Raw genomic sequence first — 23,252 nt, forward strand, 5'->3', positions numbered from 1 at the left:
TTTCAGAATGGTGAATTTCTCTTTCAGCAAGACAGTGTTCCATTCATCGAAATCAATTTAAAAAAATATATTGTCATAATATGTAACGAAATAAACGCTGTATAGTTTTGACCTAAATCTAATCAAAATATTTGTAAAATCATTAAAAATAATCTGAGTAAGAGTCGCTCTACAAGCTAAGACATGCTGGTAAATAAAAGAATAGTGGCTAAATTTCCCAAGACTTTGATTCTAATTCTACCGAATTGTTGTACAATTAATTCTTCATATAAGAGGATATGTTACTCACGTTTAATTTTAGCATAATAAAAACGACATAATTTGTATAAAGTAATATTATAGCCAACTTCGTGTTTCGCAAAATTACATTTTCAATTAAGTTATAAATCGATTTTATATAATTCTTAATATTATTATTTTATTTTGAAAATCTTTTACTAGGAAAAAAAAAATTTTTTTACATAAAATTTAAAAAAAAAACATGTAAAGAGATAATTGATTATTTATATATAAATTATATGGTATACTATAATTGTAAAACTCCAAACTCAATTATCAATTTAATAGTGCTTCTTTGACATAATGTAAAACTCAAAGCTAATCCATCAATGCCTCGTCCATTAAATCGTCATTTATGCGACTACTAGAACCTTTGGATGATCGAAATCTTTCATCCTTATCCTTCGTATCAGATGGTGTAAACATAGGAAGTGACGAAGGTATACTGGATTGAAAAGAACGATGTTCATTTATGGGTAAGGGTCTCCTTTCATCTATATCATGATAAAGATCTATGCTATTCTTATTTGAAGTCGACGTAAAAGAGGGATTTGCATTAGGATTAGTTGTATTTGATTTTTCTAGTTTGGGTATTCGCACACCACTATTACTATTCTTAAAAGAGATATTTTGATGTCCATCATTATCGGCACCACCTTTTTCACTTATGGTACAAAGACTCTTTTGCTGCTGTATCACAGATGAAACTATCTTTAGACTGCCATCGGAACTGGCTCGTTTACTGATGGTCATCTTGATACTAGGTTGTTGAGCTTGAGAAAGTTGGGTGGAAGACGAGGGCATTCCAAATAAATTTATATTACCGGATGATATACTAGAAAGTTTAGAAGAATTTATATCGGAAGCATTGGTAAAGGTTGTAAAACTAGGGGCGAGAGTCGAATAATTTTCACTGATCACCGATGTCGTAGATGGGATGGAAGAAGGAACAGCATTTTTAAGCTTATCTATTACGGCGGAAAGAGAGTTCTTTTTAACCTTACTTAGACCTAAATTATTACCTTTGCTTGTGTTAGAGTTGGTTTGAAGGTTAGAGGCAGATTGGATTTTAGTATCTGGATGAGAAGTTGGAGTGGATGACTTTGGGGAGATTATGATCACGTCGTTATTTTTATCTTCAATAACATCCAAATCGGAGTCATAATTTTTGGATGTATCGAACTTTTTACTGTTAGATGGATCGCTAGAAGATGATGATTGTTTGTTACTTCTACTATTGGATTTACTATTCGTCGAGTTCTTGCTATATTGAGAAGACATACCCAGGTTTTGAGCCAAGCGTTTAAATAAATCTTGATGAGAAAAGGGGTGACCCGTTGTCATTTTCGATTTTATAATATTCGTCGTCGAAGAATTATTACAACTGTGTTTAGTGGCTATGTTACTTTCCTTAAGATTCTTGGATACGACTCCTAAGTTGGAAGAATAATTGGCTTTGGGCAATTTCATATTAGTATCTAGTGTTTTTGTGTTAGAGCTAAGTGTCTTATGTAAACTAGGAGTTAGGGAATGGGTGGTCTTAGATGAAGAAGTAACATTAGCATGCTTAGTATTGTGCATCAGTTCTCGTATAGATATTTTTTTAAGAGGTGGGGGTTTATGGGAGTCAACTTTAATTTTCATGCTCGGTAGTTTAGGCATCTTGGAGATTGTGTTATTTGCGGTATTAGTTTCCAGAGACTTTTTTTTGTTAGAAAAGTTGGTTAAGGTAGAAGACTGTTGAGTTTGGGGCGATAGTTTAACACTTTGACTTCTAACTAAGAGATTACTTTTGGTATCCATGCTTCCACCACCAGGTGGATCTGAAAGTGGGTTTGATATATTTGAAGGGGATCGTCTTTGTTTTTTAGCGCCACTCCAAGACGCTCTAAAAGAATTCTTGTGAAAGTCTAAAAATAATTGGGATATTTTAATGTGTGAAGTTAAATAATTTATGAACAAACTTCATTATCTTACAAAAAAAATTATATACAAATAAAATATTAGTGTACTATATATTTATCCAAAAAAATGTTAATACATTTTAAAAATTATACTAATATTTTCCCCAAAATCTTCTTTGGATCTTTCTATCTATAAGCACCAAAAAACTGTAAGGGGCAGATAATTAAAACATATTTTACAAAAATCGAGAATAGATTTCAATTTGAAAATAAATATAATATAAATCAGGAAAATTAATGCGCAAATTTTTTTAATATAATAAAGTTGCAAAAAAAATAAATGAAAATCCATTACCCAAAGATGAATCCAAGGTATTACGATCAATATCCATTTTCTCCAGATCACACTTATTAGTTTCGTCAACATTTACCATAATTATAACATTTGCGTTTTTGCGATCATCTTTCCGGCCTGCATTATCATCCAGTTGTTCTCCGAAATTATTTTGTAAACTGGATTGTGGCACCATTTCTTCATTCAAAAATATTCCGGTGATATTCAATTCGGGATCATTTTTTATAGAAGCCATGACCTCGTCTAAGTACTTAACTAGCACTCTCATGGTTAGAGGAATTGAAAGAGTTCTAAAATAAAATTATAAATCATTTCAAATTCATTTGATATGACTAAAATGTCCCCCAACTAGGGAAATATTTACATCACCTAACCTATTTAACCTATAAAATTGCGAAAATTGAGTGAAAAAACCATATGTCAATAACCAAATTATAACAAAGAATTATTTTAGCCTTTAACAATTTACATTAAAGTTAAAAGTATTCAAATCAAGGCTGGGAAAAACACCCATAAAATTAAGATGAACAACGCTCAGCCTATTTTATATTCAACTAAAAAAAATAAAAGCTATTTTTTTGGATATATACGCTTAAATGATAAAGAGCTAAATACTCTATTGACCAACAAATATTTATTCCTAAATAAGAAGATAGGACTATATAGCTGGGGGGGGGGGGAGGTAAATAAATATGCACATATTTTTAAAATATACTTTTGTATAACGGCATCCATTTTTGATAATAGATTATCGAAATGTTTGGAAGTGATGATATCTCCGAATAAAGTGCATATTTTGGTTTTTATGTGGTGAATGTCGGTTATATCGAATTCAACTTTAAAAAATTTTTTTAACATAATTATTCAATACCGTTACCTCTTTTAACTAATCCCAGATTTCAGAAACCCTATTAGCCAAAAAATGCTAAGTTTAGACCTTTCCCTTACTAACTTATTATTAAACCTTACTAAAGGTATAAAAAATATTCGAGTATTATTTTATTAGAGACCTGCAGGCACTGCCCGGCTCGGGTACACGGGCTGGGCCGTATTTTAATTTTTTTAAATATACCCAGGCCGGGCCGAAATTTTTTTTTTTTAAATCTGAGCCGGGCCCTGCAAATGGTACTTCTGCAGGTCTCTGTTATTTATAAATATGGCATAAAATAAATAAATATAACTTTGAATCATAGTGTGGGATGAATCGTGAAAATAATCCAGATTGATGGCGTTAGGCGTAAGGATAAATAAATAGAAGGAATGGTTAACCAGAAGTGTATTTCGGGAGTCTAATTTTATAAAATCCAATATGATGATCAAAATATGGTTAGGTTTTGGTAAACATAGAAAGGTTGGTCAGACCTAAAGGAGTAAGGGGGACATCACTATGAAAATGATGGTCAACTTTTAATGAGGCTAGGTCTATTCAAAAAAGAATTCAAATAGTAGTTTATTAGTATTCGAGTTATTTAAAATTTTAATTTACTAATCATATTAGTGAATAATAAAATTTATTCATTTTTGAATATGTCTAGTTGTCACTGTAATAATAAGATATAATAGTATATCTCTAATTATAATTTTAAAGAAAGGTTATTTTTTATATCAAATATATAATATAAAATTATTAAGGTTGATCACCAGATTAAAGGTTTAGAGCAGACGGATTTTTAGTCGTGATAATAAACTTTAAAAATATTTACCAGCGGATAGGTTTTACACTTTTTAAGGGGCGGGATTATTTAAAATAACCAAAATAGATAAGAAACTTAACCAATCAAATCATTTTTAAATATCGAGAGAGATTTTAACCGAAAACCCGTCAATTAGAGACCTTTATATCAGATCACACATTTATTTTTAGACATGATTTGGGTTGTCTGCCTACTTACAGCTTATCTAAAATGAATATTTTTTTAAATTGCCTTCATTTTCATTATTGATAAATTTATTCGTTGATTGTAATAAAGAATCCTTGTGATCGACGTACAGACTCAAACAGCTATCTACCAATGTGTTGAGTGTCATTTGTTGCCTTAATACGTTGAGGATTTGCGGTATATGAGTAGGGTGAGTGAAAGGAATATTATTAATGGCTAATGACCTCAGGTTATCATTCTCATTTTCGGTAACAGCAGTGAAAATAGAGTACTGAAATGTATCTCCCTCGGGGTGTAAATTTGGGTCCAGAGGAGGAAGTTTCTTAAATTATTCATAAATGTAAAAATTAAAAATGTCATACAAATAAATATTTGGATAAACTAACCACGTGAAACGTTTGGGGTTTTTCATAATCAGATATTTCGTTCGAGAATAAAGTCGAATCAATTGTGTTACTGTTTTGCGCATGAGTTCCCTTCATTTTTGCGTTTCTTATATTACTGCGATCAATTTCATCTAATTCATCTATCTCATCGATGTCTAATTCATCTTTTAATAAAAGCGCTTTTTTCGCTTTAGAATCATGGGTAATATTCAAATATCTGTTAACAAGCAGTCTGGTCAAGGTTAAAGAGTCTTTGTCCAATGTATTGTCTTTCGAGCACGGGATGCCTAAACATGTGGAGGTATATAAACGGTAAATATTAGGGCTGTGCCGATATTTTTGCCTATGTTAAAATGATATGGTTATAATGTGCAATATCTGGGAATTGCCACAAGATAAGCATTACATTTTTGATGCATAACATCTTTTATAAAACGTTTAACTCCAAAAGCAAGTATAATAACATCGCACAATAGGAATAAAATAACTAGTATTGTTAAACGACTCAATTTAGCAGATTTTAAATTAAGATTTTAGCCAAAATAATATTACGCAAGCTCAGGGATCCAAACCGAACCGAACTGTTAAACCGCTAAAAACCGGTATTTTTTATCAAACCTGAACCGAACCTAAATTGTTAAAAAAATTCTAGCTGAACCTCAACCGAACCGCTAAAATGCCTCTGAACCGGTTCGAGCCTCATGATTTTATTCTTATAAAATAATATGTAAGTTTTTATTAGAATATTAAAAAAATTTCAATTATATTCGAATTATTTTAAAGATTATCATCAATCACATTTGATTGATAAGTTTCTGTCCTAATTTTTATAAACTTTAATATATTGTCATTTTACAACATTTTTTTAATATTTTAAGCTTATAAATTATAATGCTTAGAGAAAAATTAAATCCAAAATATTATTATAAATGGCATATCAAATCTGATATCATATTGGCAGTGCCGGCTACCCAAGTTAGTGTGGAAAGATGTTTTTCAACAATTAAATTTATACTATCTCCTTATAGATGTAATTTGAGTGAGAGGATTTTGAAAATATATTAATTGTGCGGCTTAATAAAAAAAAATTTAAGTAAAAAAAAGTAAAATATTGTTCATATTAAAATTAAACATTGATATTTATTTTTATATTTATAAATAAAATATTTAAGAACCAGTTTATTAACAATAGAATATATAATTTTATAAGTAGATAATAAAAATAAAAAATGAATATATATATATATATATTAAAAGTGAATGTATATTTTAAAAATATAGATGGCTCTAAAAAGAGCTTATAGTAAAAATGTTCCAGGTATAATTATGTTTAAAAATATCTAATTGGAGTTTTTGTTTAAGAAAAATTGATTCGTGTTTTTCGTTTGTAATGTTAAAAATTTTACGTGCTAAAATTTTTTTAAAAAAATATGTTGATTGTGAGAAATTCCATTAGTTGAAATGACTATGGGTTGAAAAATAAAGTTATTTAGTATTGAGTATTTATTAATTTTTTTATTTTCCCCGCTAGTAAGAGGGTTTGAATTAATTAATGAGGGAAAGGAAGAGACGCAGGTTGCGTCCCAAATTAGGGATTTCCCATTGGACCATAGAGTGCAGGTTAAACTGTCAGGTCTGAGACCATCTTGTAAAGAGAGGTTTGTTGGTTCTAGGATGTTAGGTATTTTAGCCTTATTAAGAGCGTTATGGATGATTTTATTTAATAATAAATATTATTTTATAATGTGCAATTAATAAAAATGAAGGTTTTATACATGTGTTTTTTAAATAAATGATAAAATAAAAAAATATTTACCCTATACATAATTCGAAAGTAGGTTTGAATACAAAAATGTTCAAACCAGTTTTTAGAGGTTTGAACCGAACCGATATTTTAATTTTTTACGAACCGATCCTGAACCTTGAACCGATATTTTTATCCGAACCTGAACCCGAACCGATATTCGTTTCGGTTTGGATTCCTGCGCAAGCCTCGTGATTTCGTTAATAGATGTCCCTGCGTAATATTTTTGGCTAAAATATTGGGTTAGCCGTTTTTAAAAATCGAGCCGTTTAATAACACTAATAATAAACCTGTTATATTTTGTAATTTCTTGTAAAAAGGCTTGGATATGATAAATTCATCGTGGTAAAAACTTTTTAGAAAAGATTCCGATCTTTCAAACATGCTACAACAAGCAAAATCTAGAATAAAAGTGGCGTTCAACTGTGTACTATTTTGAGAATTCAGAGCGGAAAAATGGGGCAATCTATTATGATATTGAATTAGATAGGTATAATTAATTTTGAAGCGAATATCGACGGTCTCATTCGACTGAAACCGAATCGATTGACAAACCGATCCTTGAGTTTTGTGACATTCACTAAACTTTAGGAATATGTATCTTATGATATATATAAATAATCATTTAAATTTAAAAAAAACATTTTCATTAATGGAAAACTTTGTCTATACTAAGATATCAATAAATTGAATATCTAATGTGATATTAATAAATTGAATATCTAATGTGATATCAATTTTATAGCGGTTTAGTATTTTAACAAATAAATATATTTATTTAAAAAACTATATATTTAATAATACTTGTAAACATCCACAGCCCCATAACAAGGTATTTTAAAAGTGATTGGAGTTTTTAGGGAGGGAGGGTGATTTATTCTATATTAGGCTAAATGCATTTCTATAAAAAGTCTTAAACCTAATAGTATTCGTTATATTATAAATAAGCGATTTGAGTCCGCTGACTTCCACCATGGTGAGCCACCAATTTTCATTGTGACGGCAACGCTGTGTATAATATTTTTTAAATTGTCCTTTATAATATTTATAAATTTTAAAAGTTGCTTGCATCATTATTTACAATATTATATTTTAAAAAAAAATTAATTTGAATATTAAAATTAAATTATGAATTGTATTGGTATGTCTATTATATTCTTTTCAAGTCTTTTGAGAAATCCAATATCTAATTTTTCTTGTGTCAGGCAATCCATTTCCTTGCTATTGGTATAGCCACCTTGTACTTATTATTATTCCTTTTAATCTAGTCTTTTGCCCCTCTTTAAAGAATTCCATCTTCTGATCCATTGTTCTTGAACATCGTGGTTCCACCGCTACATCTCTATGTTTTGGCGGTCATTATGTTCATCCACATGCCACCTCTGTCAAGTCTATCGATTGTATTGCTAATCCCTTGCCACAATGAGACAGAAGGTAGATTCAAATCATATTTAAAAACGAATCGAATAATGCTTCATTCAAATTCGTGCGAATAATAAAATTTACTATTAATATTCGATTCGAATGCTTTTTTTAAATATTAAAAAATAATTGATATCAATATAATTTTAAATATAAAATAAATTTATAATAAACTGATAATAAAGAACATGGTCAAGTTATTAACCAAATTAATTTATGCTTATTGTCTTTCATATGACTCATTGAATTTACTTTAAAATCCCGCATTGCGCAGTTAACGCGAATTCGCGGCGAAATATATAAAAATACAACATATTTTGTATATTTCGTTACAAATTCGCTCTAACTATGGATGAGATGTAAGATATGCAATTTGATAGCAAATTCCAGTCAAATTACAGGTTATCAAAATAAATGAATACATTTTAACGTATTTATAATAACTCCTTCAAATATTAACATTCGAATTATTTATCAAACATCCAAATTATTGGATTCGTATAATTGTTTATTCGTATTAGAGCAAAACGAATAATTTACTATTCGTATTTGTTACTATTCGTTTTGTTTTTGAATAAGCCTAGCTTATAAGTAATCATGCCTTGATAATGAATATAGATAGATAGCTAATTTAGGTATTATTAATCATTTTTATAACACTATAATATATTTAGATATATTTTGTAAACAAATTTAAAAATATTTCTAAATTTCTCCCTTGTTCGTAATGTTAAGAAGTAAATATTCAGATGTTAAAGATAGTTTTAAAACCGATCGAAACCTATATTAATAATTTCTAAACGGGTCTGTCGATAACCATATACATTCTTGTCCTAAGTCACTTAAAGTGGAATCATAATTTGTGCTTAGTAGGATGTTCAATTGCTATCCTTGTCAAATAATCTGTATTTAATATTCCCTCTTCGTTTACAATCTCTATTATTTACTAATCTAATATCATTAAAGTCTATATGCTTAAAATGATTTAATAATAAATTCCGACGATGTGCAATTTTGCTCTATTAGATTTTTCCTCACAATTTTTAATTTTTAAATCTTAGGTCTAAGACATCTAGATAATTTTTGAAATGAAAATTAAATTTAGTGAGTTAAAATACTATTTTTTGCAGATCGCAAACAGGAATTCGCAAAGCAAGTTTATTTTATAAATTTTTTTTAAATAAAATAATTTCTGAGCTATAATCATAATTATTATTAGATGTTTCTTTTTGAAAAGTAACGTCAAGTTCAATGTAGGCCTGTTTTGTGAAGATAGATATTCAATTGTTTCTTTAATCGAAAGAAAAATTAATATTTCTTCCGAAATATAATTGATAGTTTGAAAGTTTGAGATAATGCTTTCCAATTCTTTTCAAAATATTAATAATTACCAGATATGTTTTTAGCATAATTAATATACTGTGCCATCTGGTTGGAGCATTTAATTTTAACGTTCTTATTTGGCATTATTGCCAATCATCATTAGAATCGCCAATTGAAATATGGGTGTCAGAGTATGAATCAGTGCTATCAAGATCTAGCATATTCAATGTTAGACCTATTTTGGGAATTTATCTAATGGCATTAAATAAATGAAACGATATAGACTAATCATTAAAATAAGAATGTATAAACATGATATATTTTAAAAAAATTTATGTACCAGACCAGCTGTGTGCCACCATTACTTGATTTTAAAAATGTTTGCATCTTCAACATGATCAAAAAAATCGGTGGCCAGTCATAGGCAAGCTGGCAAACAGGTTTAGATATAGATATTAAAATATGATGGCCAGAAAATTCATATAAAAAAATTTAAGAAGCTAGGGTGGACTTTATGCAAGCTTTAACAGGCCGGGCCTAACTTTGTGTAAAATTTTTAAAGGCCAGGCCAATTTAAAAAAATTTATAACAAGTCAGGCCAGACAAATTTTTAAAAATTAAAATGTGCTAGGCCTTGTCAAAAAAATGGGTCAGACTGGGAAATTTATGCAAAAATTCTTAATGGGCCAAAATGAGCCAGGATTTACAGAGATCTCTAATGTATACAGATCAATATTTTACATTTTTCCCTCTGAGGATTTAATTAGACTCATTATGGGAATAGTTTGAAGTCTGTGTGTTGTCGCTTCATTATTAGAACTTATTATATACACATTAACTCTGTTTCGTACATCATTGTTTAAATCTATTATAAAATTTTTAAAATATTATATTAAATTATTTTTTTTAAATACTTTGCAAATTATCCATTTTATTGGCAGTGGCATTAATTAAATCAAAGGGAGATATAAAATAGGTCAAGCTTAATGGAATGCCACCTTTTCTGGGAGTCAAATAACCTAATGGTGAACGCATAAATAGTGTATAGGGATCTATTATCGAACTAAAATTATATCAATACAAATATATTCAATATCTAGAAATATATACTTTTGTAATTTATATAATTCCATAATATCATTTTCTAGTGAACTAATAGCCAGAAAAATTTTCGTTTTTTGTTTTCTAAAAAAATATATTCAAAATCAAAATAAAAGGTCTGCGTCAGGACTAAATATCATTAGACCCAGCCAATAATATTTTTAAAAAAATTGGTCATTGACTGAACCAGTGGTGTTAAAGTAGCTCACTACTTTTTCAGTAGTGGTAGGTAAAGTGCAATACTTTTTTAAAATAATAGTGAGAGCAGTTTCTAACTAATTTCGGTTTTATAAAATAAATACACATAAAAAATAATAAAATATGTTTATAATTAATTCTAAAATCATAATCTTTTTTTTATAATTTTGAAATTGAAATTTATATTTAAAAATCTACATTATAAATCTAATTATCAAAATTATTTAAACTGTTGACGATAGAGATTGTTATTGAAAATAATTTTGGTACAGAATGATAAATATTATGATAATTTGGATTTTCCTTAGGGTAGGATAGAAAATCAGTTAACGGTTCAGGTTTGATTAAAAATATAGGTTAATATTAATATTGGTTTAATGGTTTGGGATTCCTGATTGAGATACAATTAAAAAAAATTATATATATATATTTGAAATTAGTCATATTTTTATTTGTGGAAATAGAGATTCATAAAAAAAAATATTTTTAAAAAAATTCTAAATTAGTGTATAATGTAAAGTAGAGATATGCAAAGTTAGGCCTGGCCCATACCCGGCCAGAGTCCAGCTCAAACGGGCTTTGGGCCTGGCTCGGGCCTAATTTTATTTGAAATAATTGGGTTCGGGCTGGACCTAATATTTAAAAAAAAATCGGGTCGGGTCAGGTAGCTTTGAAAATTTTATTAAATATATCTAAATTTATCAATTTTATATTGAATTTTTTATGTAAAATAAAAATTTTTGATTTTATTTATTGAAATCAAACGCTATATAACATATGTCTTTTATTTTAAGTAATTATAAAAATTAATTTCTATATTTAAATAAATTCGGGCCTGGCTGAGCCGGTAAATTTTTTTTAAATAAATTTCGGGATCAGGCCGGGGCCGGCAAAACTTTTTTAAAAAAATTTTGGGCCAGGTTGGGCTTGAAAAATTAGGCCCGATGCAGATCACTAGTAAAAAGTAGCTATAGCGCACTACAAAAAAACAACTATTTTTGTTTTTAATTTATTTATAAATAATTTGCATAAAAACTACTTATATTTTATGTAATTGTTAAATTACATTTTATTTTAAATAGTTTTTATACAATAAAATTTTTAATATTAAAATCTGTATAAAATATCTAAATTTTGAAATTTATTTTAAATAATAAAAATAAATACATGATTATATTTATGCTTAAGTATTTTTATATAATAAATAAAATCTATAATGAAATACTCTCTAAAATTTTGTTATATGCAAATATTTAAAATAATTTTAACATAGTCTAAGATATAAGCAATTGAGTGTTCATAAAAAAAATTTAAAAATTTAACCCCCCCCCCCTCCTCCCTACTGCGAAAAAATTAATGCTACCCACTGGCTATAGCATACTTTTAAAAGTAGCTTTTAACAACACCGCTAAAATTATTTTCAAAAATTAGGCTCATCCCAGACTAATGTCTATTTGGACCCAGGTAAAAGTTGGACCAGGCCTTGCAGATCACTAATTAAAATATCATTTTAAAAATTACTTATCAGTGGTTATCTGATATAATGTATTTATTCCATTTAAATGTTTTAGAAATTCTGAATATTTATGTTCCCTATATTTAATAATATAACAATTATATTTTATCTTATACATTTTAAGATTACTTCAAAATCTTGCATAAATCTTCTGAGAACTAAAAAAAAGTTTAAGGTAGGTTAATTTATTAATAATTACAATTGGCTCTCCATTATTATGAGCTATTTTTACAGTGAGTATTATAGCATTTAACATATCAACATGAATTTCAATGTAAAACATATCAGAACTAATAAATATTTCATTCACATTCCCATTCAAGGTACTCATATATTTTAATGTAGCTTTCCAGGATATAATTTCTAATTTATCTATAATATCCTGAGAATTTTGCACTAAAATATCAATATTAAAATTTTAAGTATATAATATGAATGTAACCTTCTATATTTTCTTGCAATATTGATAAGCATTCTCTAATTATATTCTTGTTATTATTTACAACCATCTCACAATTTTTAATCTAAAAATAAAATAGGTTTTACATTTTATAAAGAACATTTAATATACATTAAAATTATTTGCTTCTTTGATCAACTCAGCCCAGCTATTTTTCATTATAAAAACCATATGGCTATTGTTATCATAACAAATTACCTAAAAAATAATGACAGGTGACCATTAATATAAACCATATACAAGATATGATTTATAAATGCATGAAATTCATATTAAGTATTGAATATTGCTATATATATATAATTAATACTTTAACAAAGTAAAACTTATTAATATATGTAAGAAAAAAGACATTAGAAACAAATAATGTTGTAAACGAAATGATTGCTTTCAAAGTTCGTTTTTTTTAAAAAAAATTATGAAAGGCGTTCCTTTTATAACGAACTTAGAATGTGAACGTTTTCCTTTTTTATGCGTGGTCATAGCTCAAATATGAAAAATATTTTACAATAATATCCTATATTGAAGGAACTAATTCAATACCAGAGTTGTACATTTATTTTTTTACCCCTTTATTAAAAGCCCAGATGTTTTTCAATTTTATTAATATAATATTTCTTTTATGTTTTATACCTCTCCTCCTGCCTTGATGAATATTGAAAAACATCTGGGCTTTTAATAAAGGGGTAAAAAAATAAATATCATGAAGATTTTTGAAGATCGTTGATCGACAAAATTTTTAAAAAATAAAAGATCTTCAAATTTTACGATCTTCAAAGATCTTGCTCAGATTTTTGAGCTAGATCTCGCTCAAAAATCTTCAAAGAAGATCTTTTGTACAACTCTGTTCAATACCAAATGTAAAATGTGCCCAAAAAGTATTATATCATTTTCAAATTCAAGTTCCAATACGAAATTACATTTGATTGTAATATTAATTATTTTATATGATATAACTAGTAATATTATTAAATTTGAAGAAAAAATGCATTTGGACTATTTGACACCAACATTAACGATAGTTATATTAAAATTAAAAAAAATTAGTGGCCTAAAATATGGTCAACCAGACGCGGTATTAAATAAATTTAATAAAAGGTATCAAACCTATCACTATCAAATTAATTACAATATATTTTATTTTTTTAAGATTTGAAAATATATATGAAGATCATATGTTCTTTGTCTTTCTGCAATTATACAACCAGTATTCAAGCTTCAATGGCCATGGATAAAACTATAAAAATTAATAAAATGCATTGAAACCCTAGAAATGATAATGCAAGAACTGTTAATTTCGAGATATCTTTTTTTTGGCGAGGAAGTAGAATATGGATTGGATTAGAATAACTTATCTCAATTTTTTGAAGCAAAGGACAAAACAATAAATGTTTTTAATAAATTCTTCGAGTTAAAAGAGTTGTTTATTAAGTATAATATAGCAATTCCCTCACGAGCGCGTTTTTAATATAGTTAATGCCGTATTAACTGTCAAGCGTTCCTGTCTATAAGATGAAAATTTTGAAAAACGATTGTTATTAAAAATTAAAAAATTAAAAATATCATTTTATTCGTTATATTATATTGTATTTATAATTATATTATCAAAATAAAACTATATTATTTTTTAACATTGCTAATATATGGTGTTAAAAAATATAAGACATTATATTAAATTAAATTTTAAAAATAATTTATCATAAAATTTTGAACCAGAACACATTCCTTTATTTTGAAAACTGAACTGTGAACGTGTTTGATTTTTTTAGAAATTTTTACCACTAGAAACAAACCATTATATAAAATAAGGGTTAAAATGTTTAAAATGATTTTTAATTAAGATTGGCTCCTTGAGAAAAAGGTCTCAGATAAAGCTAATGTTAATAGACTTGTGCATGGGTATTGCGAGCCTTTTTTAAGATAAAATCCTTCACGGGGTTCATCAGTAAATTTACGGATTGTTTTATGATTGTAAATATTGTTAAATAATATATTATTTGTATTTTAAGGTTTAAGGCATTATTTTATAAGGTATTGTGTCTTAATAATTGAACATGTATTTATGATTTATTTTGAGTTTAAATGTTAATTGTATAAAAAGAAAATAATATATAAAAAGGACATTTTTTATATAATAATTACATTGAAATTTCTTGAAATAAATTATATTATTGTGTCACCATCAATTCTATATCCAAAATCATTCATCTCATTATCGGCTCAAACCCCAAAATTAGTGCAAGTTCCCCTCTCCCCCCCTTGCATCCCTGTTGTATAAGCCTAGATCTTTGAAAAAAGATGATGCTATGTAATGTTGTTAATTTGCTTGATCTTAAATTTACGATTCAATTTGGTGCTATATCAGCACTGAGCATGAACCCATAGCACAGACCCGGGATTCAGACTCTTGGTCCCACTCGGGGCCCAGACCCGGAATCCAGATTCTTGGTTCAGATTGGGGTTTCAGACTCGTGGTTCAGACCCAGAAATCAGACCGCAAAACCCCATTTATTTTTTATTATTTTTGATGAACTTGGGAAAGCATAATAAATATTAACCTAGGAACTAAATCAAAAGATCCATTTATTAGGAGCTTTTCGATTGACTAATCTTGGCTTGAGGGCTCAGGAATATTTTTTCAACACAAAATAATATGGATATCAAATAAAAGGTGTTTTAATTATATATTGACTTAAATCATAATTATTATTTTAAAAAGGCGGTTCTAGGTCTTTTGAAGTCTGGAATATTTTTATCAACTCAATATATCATTATAGATATCAAATACTAGATAATTAAAATATCCTTTTAATATAAAAATATTTATTTAAGTGGTATAGAATCTAGAAATATAAATTATGATATAAAATATATAAAGTTCAAATTTTTTCTCGCTAAATATTCTATATATTGTTTTTTTTCTTCCCCATCCAAGATAACTAAATTTATTTTTTCTTGTTTACACCATTCTCGCTGTTTGAATTTTTTATTTGAATAATGTAAATTGAGTCAGTCTTTGCTTTATCATACCTTACATGTAGTTTTTTTTTTAATTTTATAAGATAAAAAAAATCGTGTGATAAAATAACATATCATTTTTTTCGTTCATTTATAATAAATTATGTTGGACTTGAATAAAATAACTAAATAGAAGGATATATTATATGATATATTATTGATTTGTTCCGAACCGTAGACATTATGCTCAGATATAGAATGTATTATTTTACAATAATGCTTAATAATATTTATTAACATCTTTTTATAAATTATAAATAGGAGAATATTTTTTATTAATATGTGACACAATTAAACTAATACTCCAAGTTGAAATTATAATCTTGACCAAAAGATTTTCAAAGTTTTCATTATATTTTAATAAATATCAAATGATGGTTATCTTAATTTTTTTTAGAAGCAGCAAATAATTTCCAAAAGAAAAATGGCTTATAAACTCGATAAGTATTTATTTATCTAAATAATGTTATTTCAAATAGTTCAAATAAAAATTATTTACCAAAAGTAAAGATATAGCAAAACACAATGGCGTTTTCTGGGGTTAGACAATAAAGTCCTGCAAGTCGCTCAGCTTCGGGTTGAAAAAAATTTAATCAGGTCGCGCTATGTCTAAAAACACCAAAAAAAATAGGATTAAAATGAGCTATTATGTTCGTTAGCCGAGCGATTATTTCCTGCCATACAACTTTTGCAACAGTTGGTAAAATCACTTTTTTTCTAAATAAAAGATAAATTACAATTTTTCTGGGATTAGGACATGGATTTAGTATCGAATTTGACATACAAAAGTTAAAATGATTTTTATTTATTTTTTCTATTTCTATATTTTCGGACGTCGGGTTAAAATGAAGGTGTTAGTGTCTATAAATCAATAGATAGGGCTGAGATAGGATAAATTAATTAAAATTAGCTCAGGCTAAAAAAACTGAATTTGCAGAGTTCTACCTCGGGTAGAGTAAATTTGTAATTTTACTAGTCAATTCACAGTTAGTGCAAATTTGCTGCGAAGTATAAAAAAATGAATGTGAAATTTTTATAATCATTGTTTATCGAGATTCATAAAAAAAATAAATATTATTATTAAATGCAATGTGATGTGATTCAATGTAAATTTATTCACCTGCTCTGTTGTCATATACGATCATTTTATTAACTCCACTAAACGAAAACTTACTAATCTTAAATCTTAATAAACACTCTAATTATAAATTAAAGCTTTGTTTTTATTTTATTCTACATTATGGATTGGCATCTTGTAGATTCGGTCTGTTTGACCTATCTATTTTATCTCTTGTATACTGTTAAATTTATATATATAATTTTATAGTTTATAATAGTTATCCTTCTTCAAAACCTTTGTGGGATTTATATACTTACAATTTACAAAATTTATTAGTTTTAATATCGACAATTATATTTTGAACACATTTAAAACTTTGCAATAATTATCCTCAAAATGCTTTATCTAAATCTTAGCAACTAATAATATTTTGACTGAGGGGAAAGACCGAGCAAGACTGAAAGCTGAATTGAATAAAAAATATTAAAAAAAATTTTTTTTTTCTCTATTCATAAATTACTAAAAGAAATAATATTTAATAAACTAAACCACAAAAATATTTAAAAAAAAGGAAAATATTTATTTTCCCTAAAAATTTTGTTTAGAATAAAATCGTTCTTAGAAGTACCCTCCCCCTCCCCATTTATTTAATGGTTTTTTTATTAATTTTAATGAACTTGTTGAGCGTAGCATTATTTTGATTTTAAGGCTATACACATGAAAATATTGGATTATTCTTAATTTAACTATAGAATATTAGTAATTGAGCGTTTATAGCTTAAATTTCAAGCATTATAGATTTATAATTAATGACCAAGGAACATTATTAGTATTATCTTTAAAAAGTTTTCAGAATTAGTACAATAAGTAAACCATAAATATTATAATATGCAAAGGCTCAAAATCTCATAATATAAAAATTTAAAAAAAGATATCTTGCAACGTTTGATAATTTTAACTTATAAGCACTAAGACTTCGATGGGCTTCTCTGTTTATTGTCAGATTCTAGAAAAAAATGATAGTTTTAGCCATAAAATCGGATTTAACTCTGATTTTATGTTGTCCACTCTTAGCCACGTGGAGGCAACTATCTCTAAGAGTTTTTTTAGCCCTGGTTTAAATCATTAATTAAAACATTCTTTCATAATTATATAAAACAACCAGAGCCAAGGGAACCCGGAGAAATAAATACATCTCCAGGAACCTTTATAAAAAATTAATATTGTAGCATTAAATTAATCAAAAAATATAAAAGCATTATTTATTTTATAAAATGGAAGTATTAAATGTAAGGTAGGTATATTAACACTGTCGAAACAAGGGTAATGCAAGGATGGTGATAAATGTAAGGTAGGTACATTAAGCACTGTCTAAGAAACAAGGGTTATGTATGGATGGTGATAAATGTAAGGTAGATGCCTTTAGCAGTGTATTTGAGGCAATACGGTTGATGTAAGGAAAATATGAAAGGGTAATAGATAATGTGATGTCAGGATTGGTTGGTAGGAAATGTTAAGGATCAATAGGTAAGGTGGAAAAGAAAGATTTGCATAGAAGTATACTATGAAAATAGTTGAATATACATGGTATAATCAAGATGTTAGATAAGAAATTGAAAACAAGTATGTATTGTTATAAAAATATATTATTGGTAAATTAAATAATATATAATAATTAATATTAAATTTTCTTAATAAACAATGACCACATAAAAACAGCTTTCACTATTGAAATATGGTCACTCATAACTTAAAATGCTCAACAATTAGGTGATTACTCTTGTTATATAAATATAAAGGATTAATGTTGCTAAGGATACCCGATTAGAATTGTCATTAAATTGTTTACTAACAGAAACTAACATTTATGATGAACAAAATATGTAAATCTATCTAAATGTGATCCCATATCATTTGTACATCATAGAAAAAAATATTTTAAAAATATCAATACTCTTATATCCTTCTATAGAACAATTTCCAGTTTAAAGAGCATTTTTTTTTAAAAAAAAATATTAAAAAATTATTTCTCAATATTATAAACATTTTACATCTTCACTTAAATTGAATTTAAAAACATATTAACTCTATTATACTCTTAAAAAAAATTCATAATAATCACATAAATTATTAAAAATTGCTTATAATTCTTATTAGAAAATTTAAAAAAACGCTCCATTTAAAATGTCAATTGTTCAAATTAAGGGTAAATATATTGGTAATAAAAAAATATTTAATTCTATGATGTCTAAATTTAAAGGAGGATATAAAAAATAGATTTTAGTATTTTGTGCACTCAGAATATGAATTTCTCTTTAAAAAAGTACAAAGATTAATTTTATTTTGAATTCAAAATTATAACTTAGGTCAGTAATTTAATAGAGGGGGGCGGGGGTAAGGATTATTTATAATTAAAATTATTTTCAAGTTTAGCTTCTAACAGAGGGGCCTGCAACTTTAACTCTAGTACAAATAAGTTTCAAATTTTATTAAAGGAATAAAATATTTTATCTAGTTATTATAAATATACCTAAGAAATTTTCTCTTTCTTCCATGTCCATATCCTTTAAAAATTAAAGATATAAAAAATTAAAATAAAATAAATTTGATACCTCCTTATCCAATTTAGAAATGTTATTTTTCGGGTGTTTTCCGCAATTGGTACCTCCTTGAGTGTTTCAGTCAATACATCGATATCAATGCCATCCGATAACTCCATGTTGTTAAAAATATCTTGAATGAGTTCACTAATTAAATGATATTTATAGTTATAATTTAAAAATAAAATTTATCAAACCTAGGAAAGATATTACTCTTCGATTTTAAGAGATCAAATAAGTCGTCAACTTTAATCTTGTCATTTCGTAACGCCAATAATTCCAATTCGATAAAAAAATCATCCTGTTTTTCTTTTACAACTTTTCTATAATGACATAATAAATTTTAATATTTTGATATGTTTTTAAACTTGGGCCAGTAAATGCTGCAAGTAGCAATATCTTCCAATTTCTGCCTATTATATATTAAATTATCTAAAATATTAAACCTCTGAAGACTTGACTTTATTAATTTTTTCAATTCTTTTTTACCGTGTCTTTTTCCTTGAGCACTTTGTTTTATATGAATAAATTTTAGTTATTAAGATTTTAAAATTTTGTCAGCAAATTGTATTGTTTGTAATTATATAACATATTTAAATTTCACAAAAGTATTAATTAATCCACATTCGATTTGAGTAATATCACTTTTACTCTTCGTACGAAATATAAGTAAATGTCGCATTTCTATTAGAATTCAAACCTAATCCAATATTATTCTTTTTTAAATTATTAATTCTTTTAATTTATTTTATGCCATTTTAGTAAAATTAAAATAACTAATATCTAATAGTTTTGTAGGTTTTTAAGAAAAACTATTACTAAAAATATTACTATCGTGGAAGGTATCTTATACTCTTGACCAATTTTCAGTATACTAGTAAATAATTATCGCTCCTACATAAGGTCATTTTAGTTTTATAATTAGTTTTAAAATTTAAAATTAAGTTTAATCTAAGTCTAGCTATTACATATAAACTAACCTTAGTCCATATTAGGTTGTAAAAGTCTCAGAAATAGAAAAATATAACACAAAACTTTAATCATTATTAATGAAAAAATAATCTTCAATTATAGATTTTTAATATTTCTAAGATTTGATTTTAACGCCTTTTATGATTTTATTAATATTATTACTGATTTGAAGATGGATAAAAAGCAATTAAAATAAATATTATTAATTTTAAATCTAAAAATAACAATATCATTAATATACTATTTCGAATATGTTGGTATATTGCTATTTTCTTAATCTTTTATTTAAATATCAATTGTTTTATTAAAAGTTTTTTTATTTTTAAAATGATAGTTTTCAATCATTGAAGCTTGAATAATTTAATACTATTAATAATCTATATTTATTTTATTATATTAATTTTAATGGCTTGAAAAAAAATGATTATGATTTTTAAAATATGGTATTAGAGATAATATTATTTATAAAAATCATAATTGGATGCAGCTGATCAGCAGGCTTTTACCTCATGCCCATCTCTAATAGAATCTCATTATTTTTAAAAGTCTTTAAATCAAATATCAGAACTAAATTTTAAAATATTTCTTAGTCTAAATAAAAGAAATTATTTAATGATTCGTCAACGTAGAGTAATTTTTATATATATTATAAATAAAAGTGAAATTTGTTTCTTAAATTACTACAATAAGATTTAATTTATTACCTGTCCAGCATATCCAATTTTTTAGAGTCTTGCGGTGTCTTATCAATATCTCCGGGATCTTTTGCCGTCGTCCTAAAGCATTTCATATTTTTAAAAATTATCATTTATATAATTGAAGCAAGTTATTTTTTGATTCAAATAAACTTATTTTTGAATAATTTATGATAAAATTTTTAAAATAATTTGATCATATTTAAATTTTTCTCAATTGAGTTAGATTTTAAGATATCAAATTGGTCAAACTTTTACCTCCTCATTGTGCAATGTTAAATGCTCTAATTCAACAAAATAATCATATGGCTTTTCTTTCACATCTTTTTTTATAATATGGCCAAAGAAACTTCAATATTTTTATATCATTTTAAACTTAGGCCAAAAATACTGCAAGGGGCAGTATTTTGCAATTCTCTATTATATATTAAGTTGTCTAAATTATTTAACAACGAAAACTAGATCTTACGCGTTATTTCAAATATTTTCTAAAATCGCGTTTCCCTTGAACACAATGTTTTTATGAATATGGATTTTAGAACATTTAATAAACTCTAAACATTGTTATAAATCAAATTTCAATCTTAGGAAATATATAACACATTAAAATTTCACAAAAAAGTAAAAAATTCAAAATATCATTTCATATTCCATTTGAATAATAACACTATTACTATTCGTACAAATTGTTAGTATGTAATTGTATTTTTTTATTCCTTTTTTGGGATTATAAAATTTTATTGGTTTGACAATCAAAATAAGGAGATGGCAGGATATATTTGAAAAAACACACAAAATCGAGTTTTCACAAGTTTAATATTTTTATTTAACCTAATTTATAATATAGTAAATTACACTATATTGCCTCTGGCAGCATTTATTGGCTCAAGTGTAAAAATATATCAAAATTTTAAAGTTTCTTATGTCATATTATGGAGAAGTTGTGAAGAGGAACAAGATGATTTTTTTATCGAATTAGAACTATTAGCATTATGCGATGAAAGTGAAAGTTAATGATTTTGCGTAAGACCAGAATGATTTAATATGCCTATTTTCTTCCTATCATTACATAAGTTTCATAATGATGAATAAAATATTAGTTATTTAATATCAATATTTTTCCTATTGAGTAATCTGTAGTTTTTATCTAGATTATATTCATGAAATATATAAATTAATTAGTCATTTATATTGGTAATGATGTATAAAATATGTTACAATTTTGTAGAAATTTGTGTTGAATTAACAAAATCTATGGAATAAAACTCGTAGTTATGAAATAAGAAAAGGAAAGTTTTGCTTATTTTTGAAAAACCTTGTTATATAAATATTGGTTGTAGGGAAAAAATAATTATAAAGTATAAAAAATGGTATAGCTATAGAGTCTAAATAATTTAGAAATAATAGAAGTCGTGGTCCGGCCAGCAGGCTTTTGGCCCTAGCTCATCTCTAATAGAAATTTCTTTTTTCATGTTCAAATGTCACTACTATATAATATTAATATTTCATATATTTTGTTATCAAATATAAGCAATGATTTAATTGTTCCCCACGGTAGAGCAAATTAATAATATTTACCATTATCACTAATAGAGATATAGTATCCATTAGCTATAAATGTCGTTAGAGAAAATTTATCCATCTTATAATAATATTTTTTTTGTTAAAAATTGATAATAGTCGTAAGTGATAGATAGAAGTCTTATGGGAAAATTTGTTAAAGGTTTTACGAATCGGATAAAGAAATATTAGAGCTGGTGAATTATTTACGAACTGATAACCCAACCAATTATTTAAAGGCTCTTATTGGAGGACTAATAATCAAGAAGGTCACAGGTTTTGGAAGATAATGAGAGGAAATTTATTTAAATTTGGGATTCTAAATTACTCTACTTTCCAAAGAAAATTAATTTTTTTTTATATTTGAATTTCATTTATTTTGATAAAAATAATTTCCATATAGTTGTTAGTGAAATTATGGACAAATAGGTTCTCAGGCATAAAAGGTCTAGTGCTCAGACACTATTAATATTCGAGTAACAATCTTTAATGCTAATAACAGCCTAGGCAAGTAAAAGGTTTTTCTAAAGCTGAATAATATCCGCTATACGATTGGTAATTTTAAACTTTCGTTTTCCTAACCCTCATTTTTTATGTTATTTTTGCTCAATAGTATCTATAGCATATATAATAAACACCGATGTATATTTAACGATGGTGGCGCAAAGCTTAAGTTAAAATAATACAATATGTATAAGAAACTTAATAGAGGATATTTG

The 23,252-nt window shown here is 26.4% G+C and overlaps 1 protein-coding gene across 2 annotated transcripts; it reads right to left on the reverse strand.

Moving 5' to 3' along the window:
• Positions 1-526: 526 nt before the first annotated feature.
• On the reverse strand, positions 527-12,489 carry LOC135929406 (mediator of RNA polymerase II transcription subunit 1-like). Of its 2 annotated transcripts, XM_065465965.1 has the most exons (13): positions 12,368-12,489; positions 12,298-12,326; positions 12,174-12,245; positions 10,464-10,538; positions 10,268-10,416; positions 10,095-10,218; positions 6,899-7,074; positions 4,805-5,091; positions 4,464-4,740; positions 3,720-3,827; positions 3,254-3,374; positions 2,539-2,828; positions 527-2,189 (listed from the first exon to the last, which is right to left on the reverse strand). In XM_065465965.1, exons 1-13 carry the CDS (start codon positions 12,449-12,451, stop codon positions 598-600), a joined length of 3,384 nt encoding a protein of 1,127 aa, XP_065322037.1. In that variant the 5' UTR covers positions 12,452-12,489; the 3' UTR covers positions 527-597. The 2 variants fall into 2 exon arrangements, with proteins under 2 accessions (XP_065322037.1, XP_065322038.1); XM_065465966.1 differs by lacking the exons at positions 10,095-10,218; positions 10,268-10,416; positions 10,464-10,538.
• Positions 12,490-23,252: the final 10,763 nt, after the last annotated feature.

Source organism: Gordionus sp. m RMFG-2023, chromosome 5, assembly GCF_954871325.1.
Source record: "Gordionus sp. m RMFG-2023 chromosome 5, tfGorSpeb1-WG-v2, whole genome shotgun sequence".
Lineage (NCBI taxonomy): Eukaryota > Metazoa > Nematomorpha > Gordioida > Chordodea > Parachordodidae > Gordionus > Gordionus sp. m RMFG-2023.

Excerpts from the sequence above, each read along its gene's own strand:
- LOC135929406 (XM_065465965.1), bottom strand. The coding sequence starts at position 12,451 with ATGTTTTACATTGAAATTCATGTTGATATGTTAAATGCTATAATACTC. Across the intron at positions 4,741-4,804 it reads AACCCCAAACGTTTCACGTG|AAACTTCCTCCTCTGGACCC; the intron begins GTTAGTTTATCC and ends GAATAATTTAAG. Across the intron at positions 2,190-2,538 it reads TACCTTGGATTCATCTTTGG|ACTTTCACAAGAATTCTTTT; the intron begins GTAATGGATTTT and ends AATTATTTTTAG.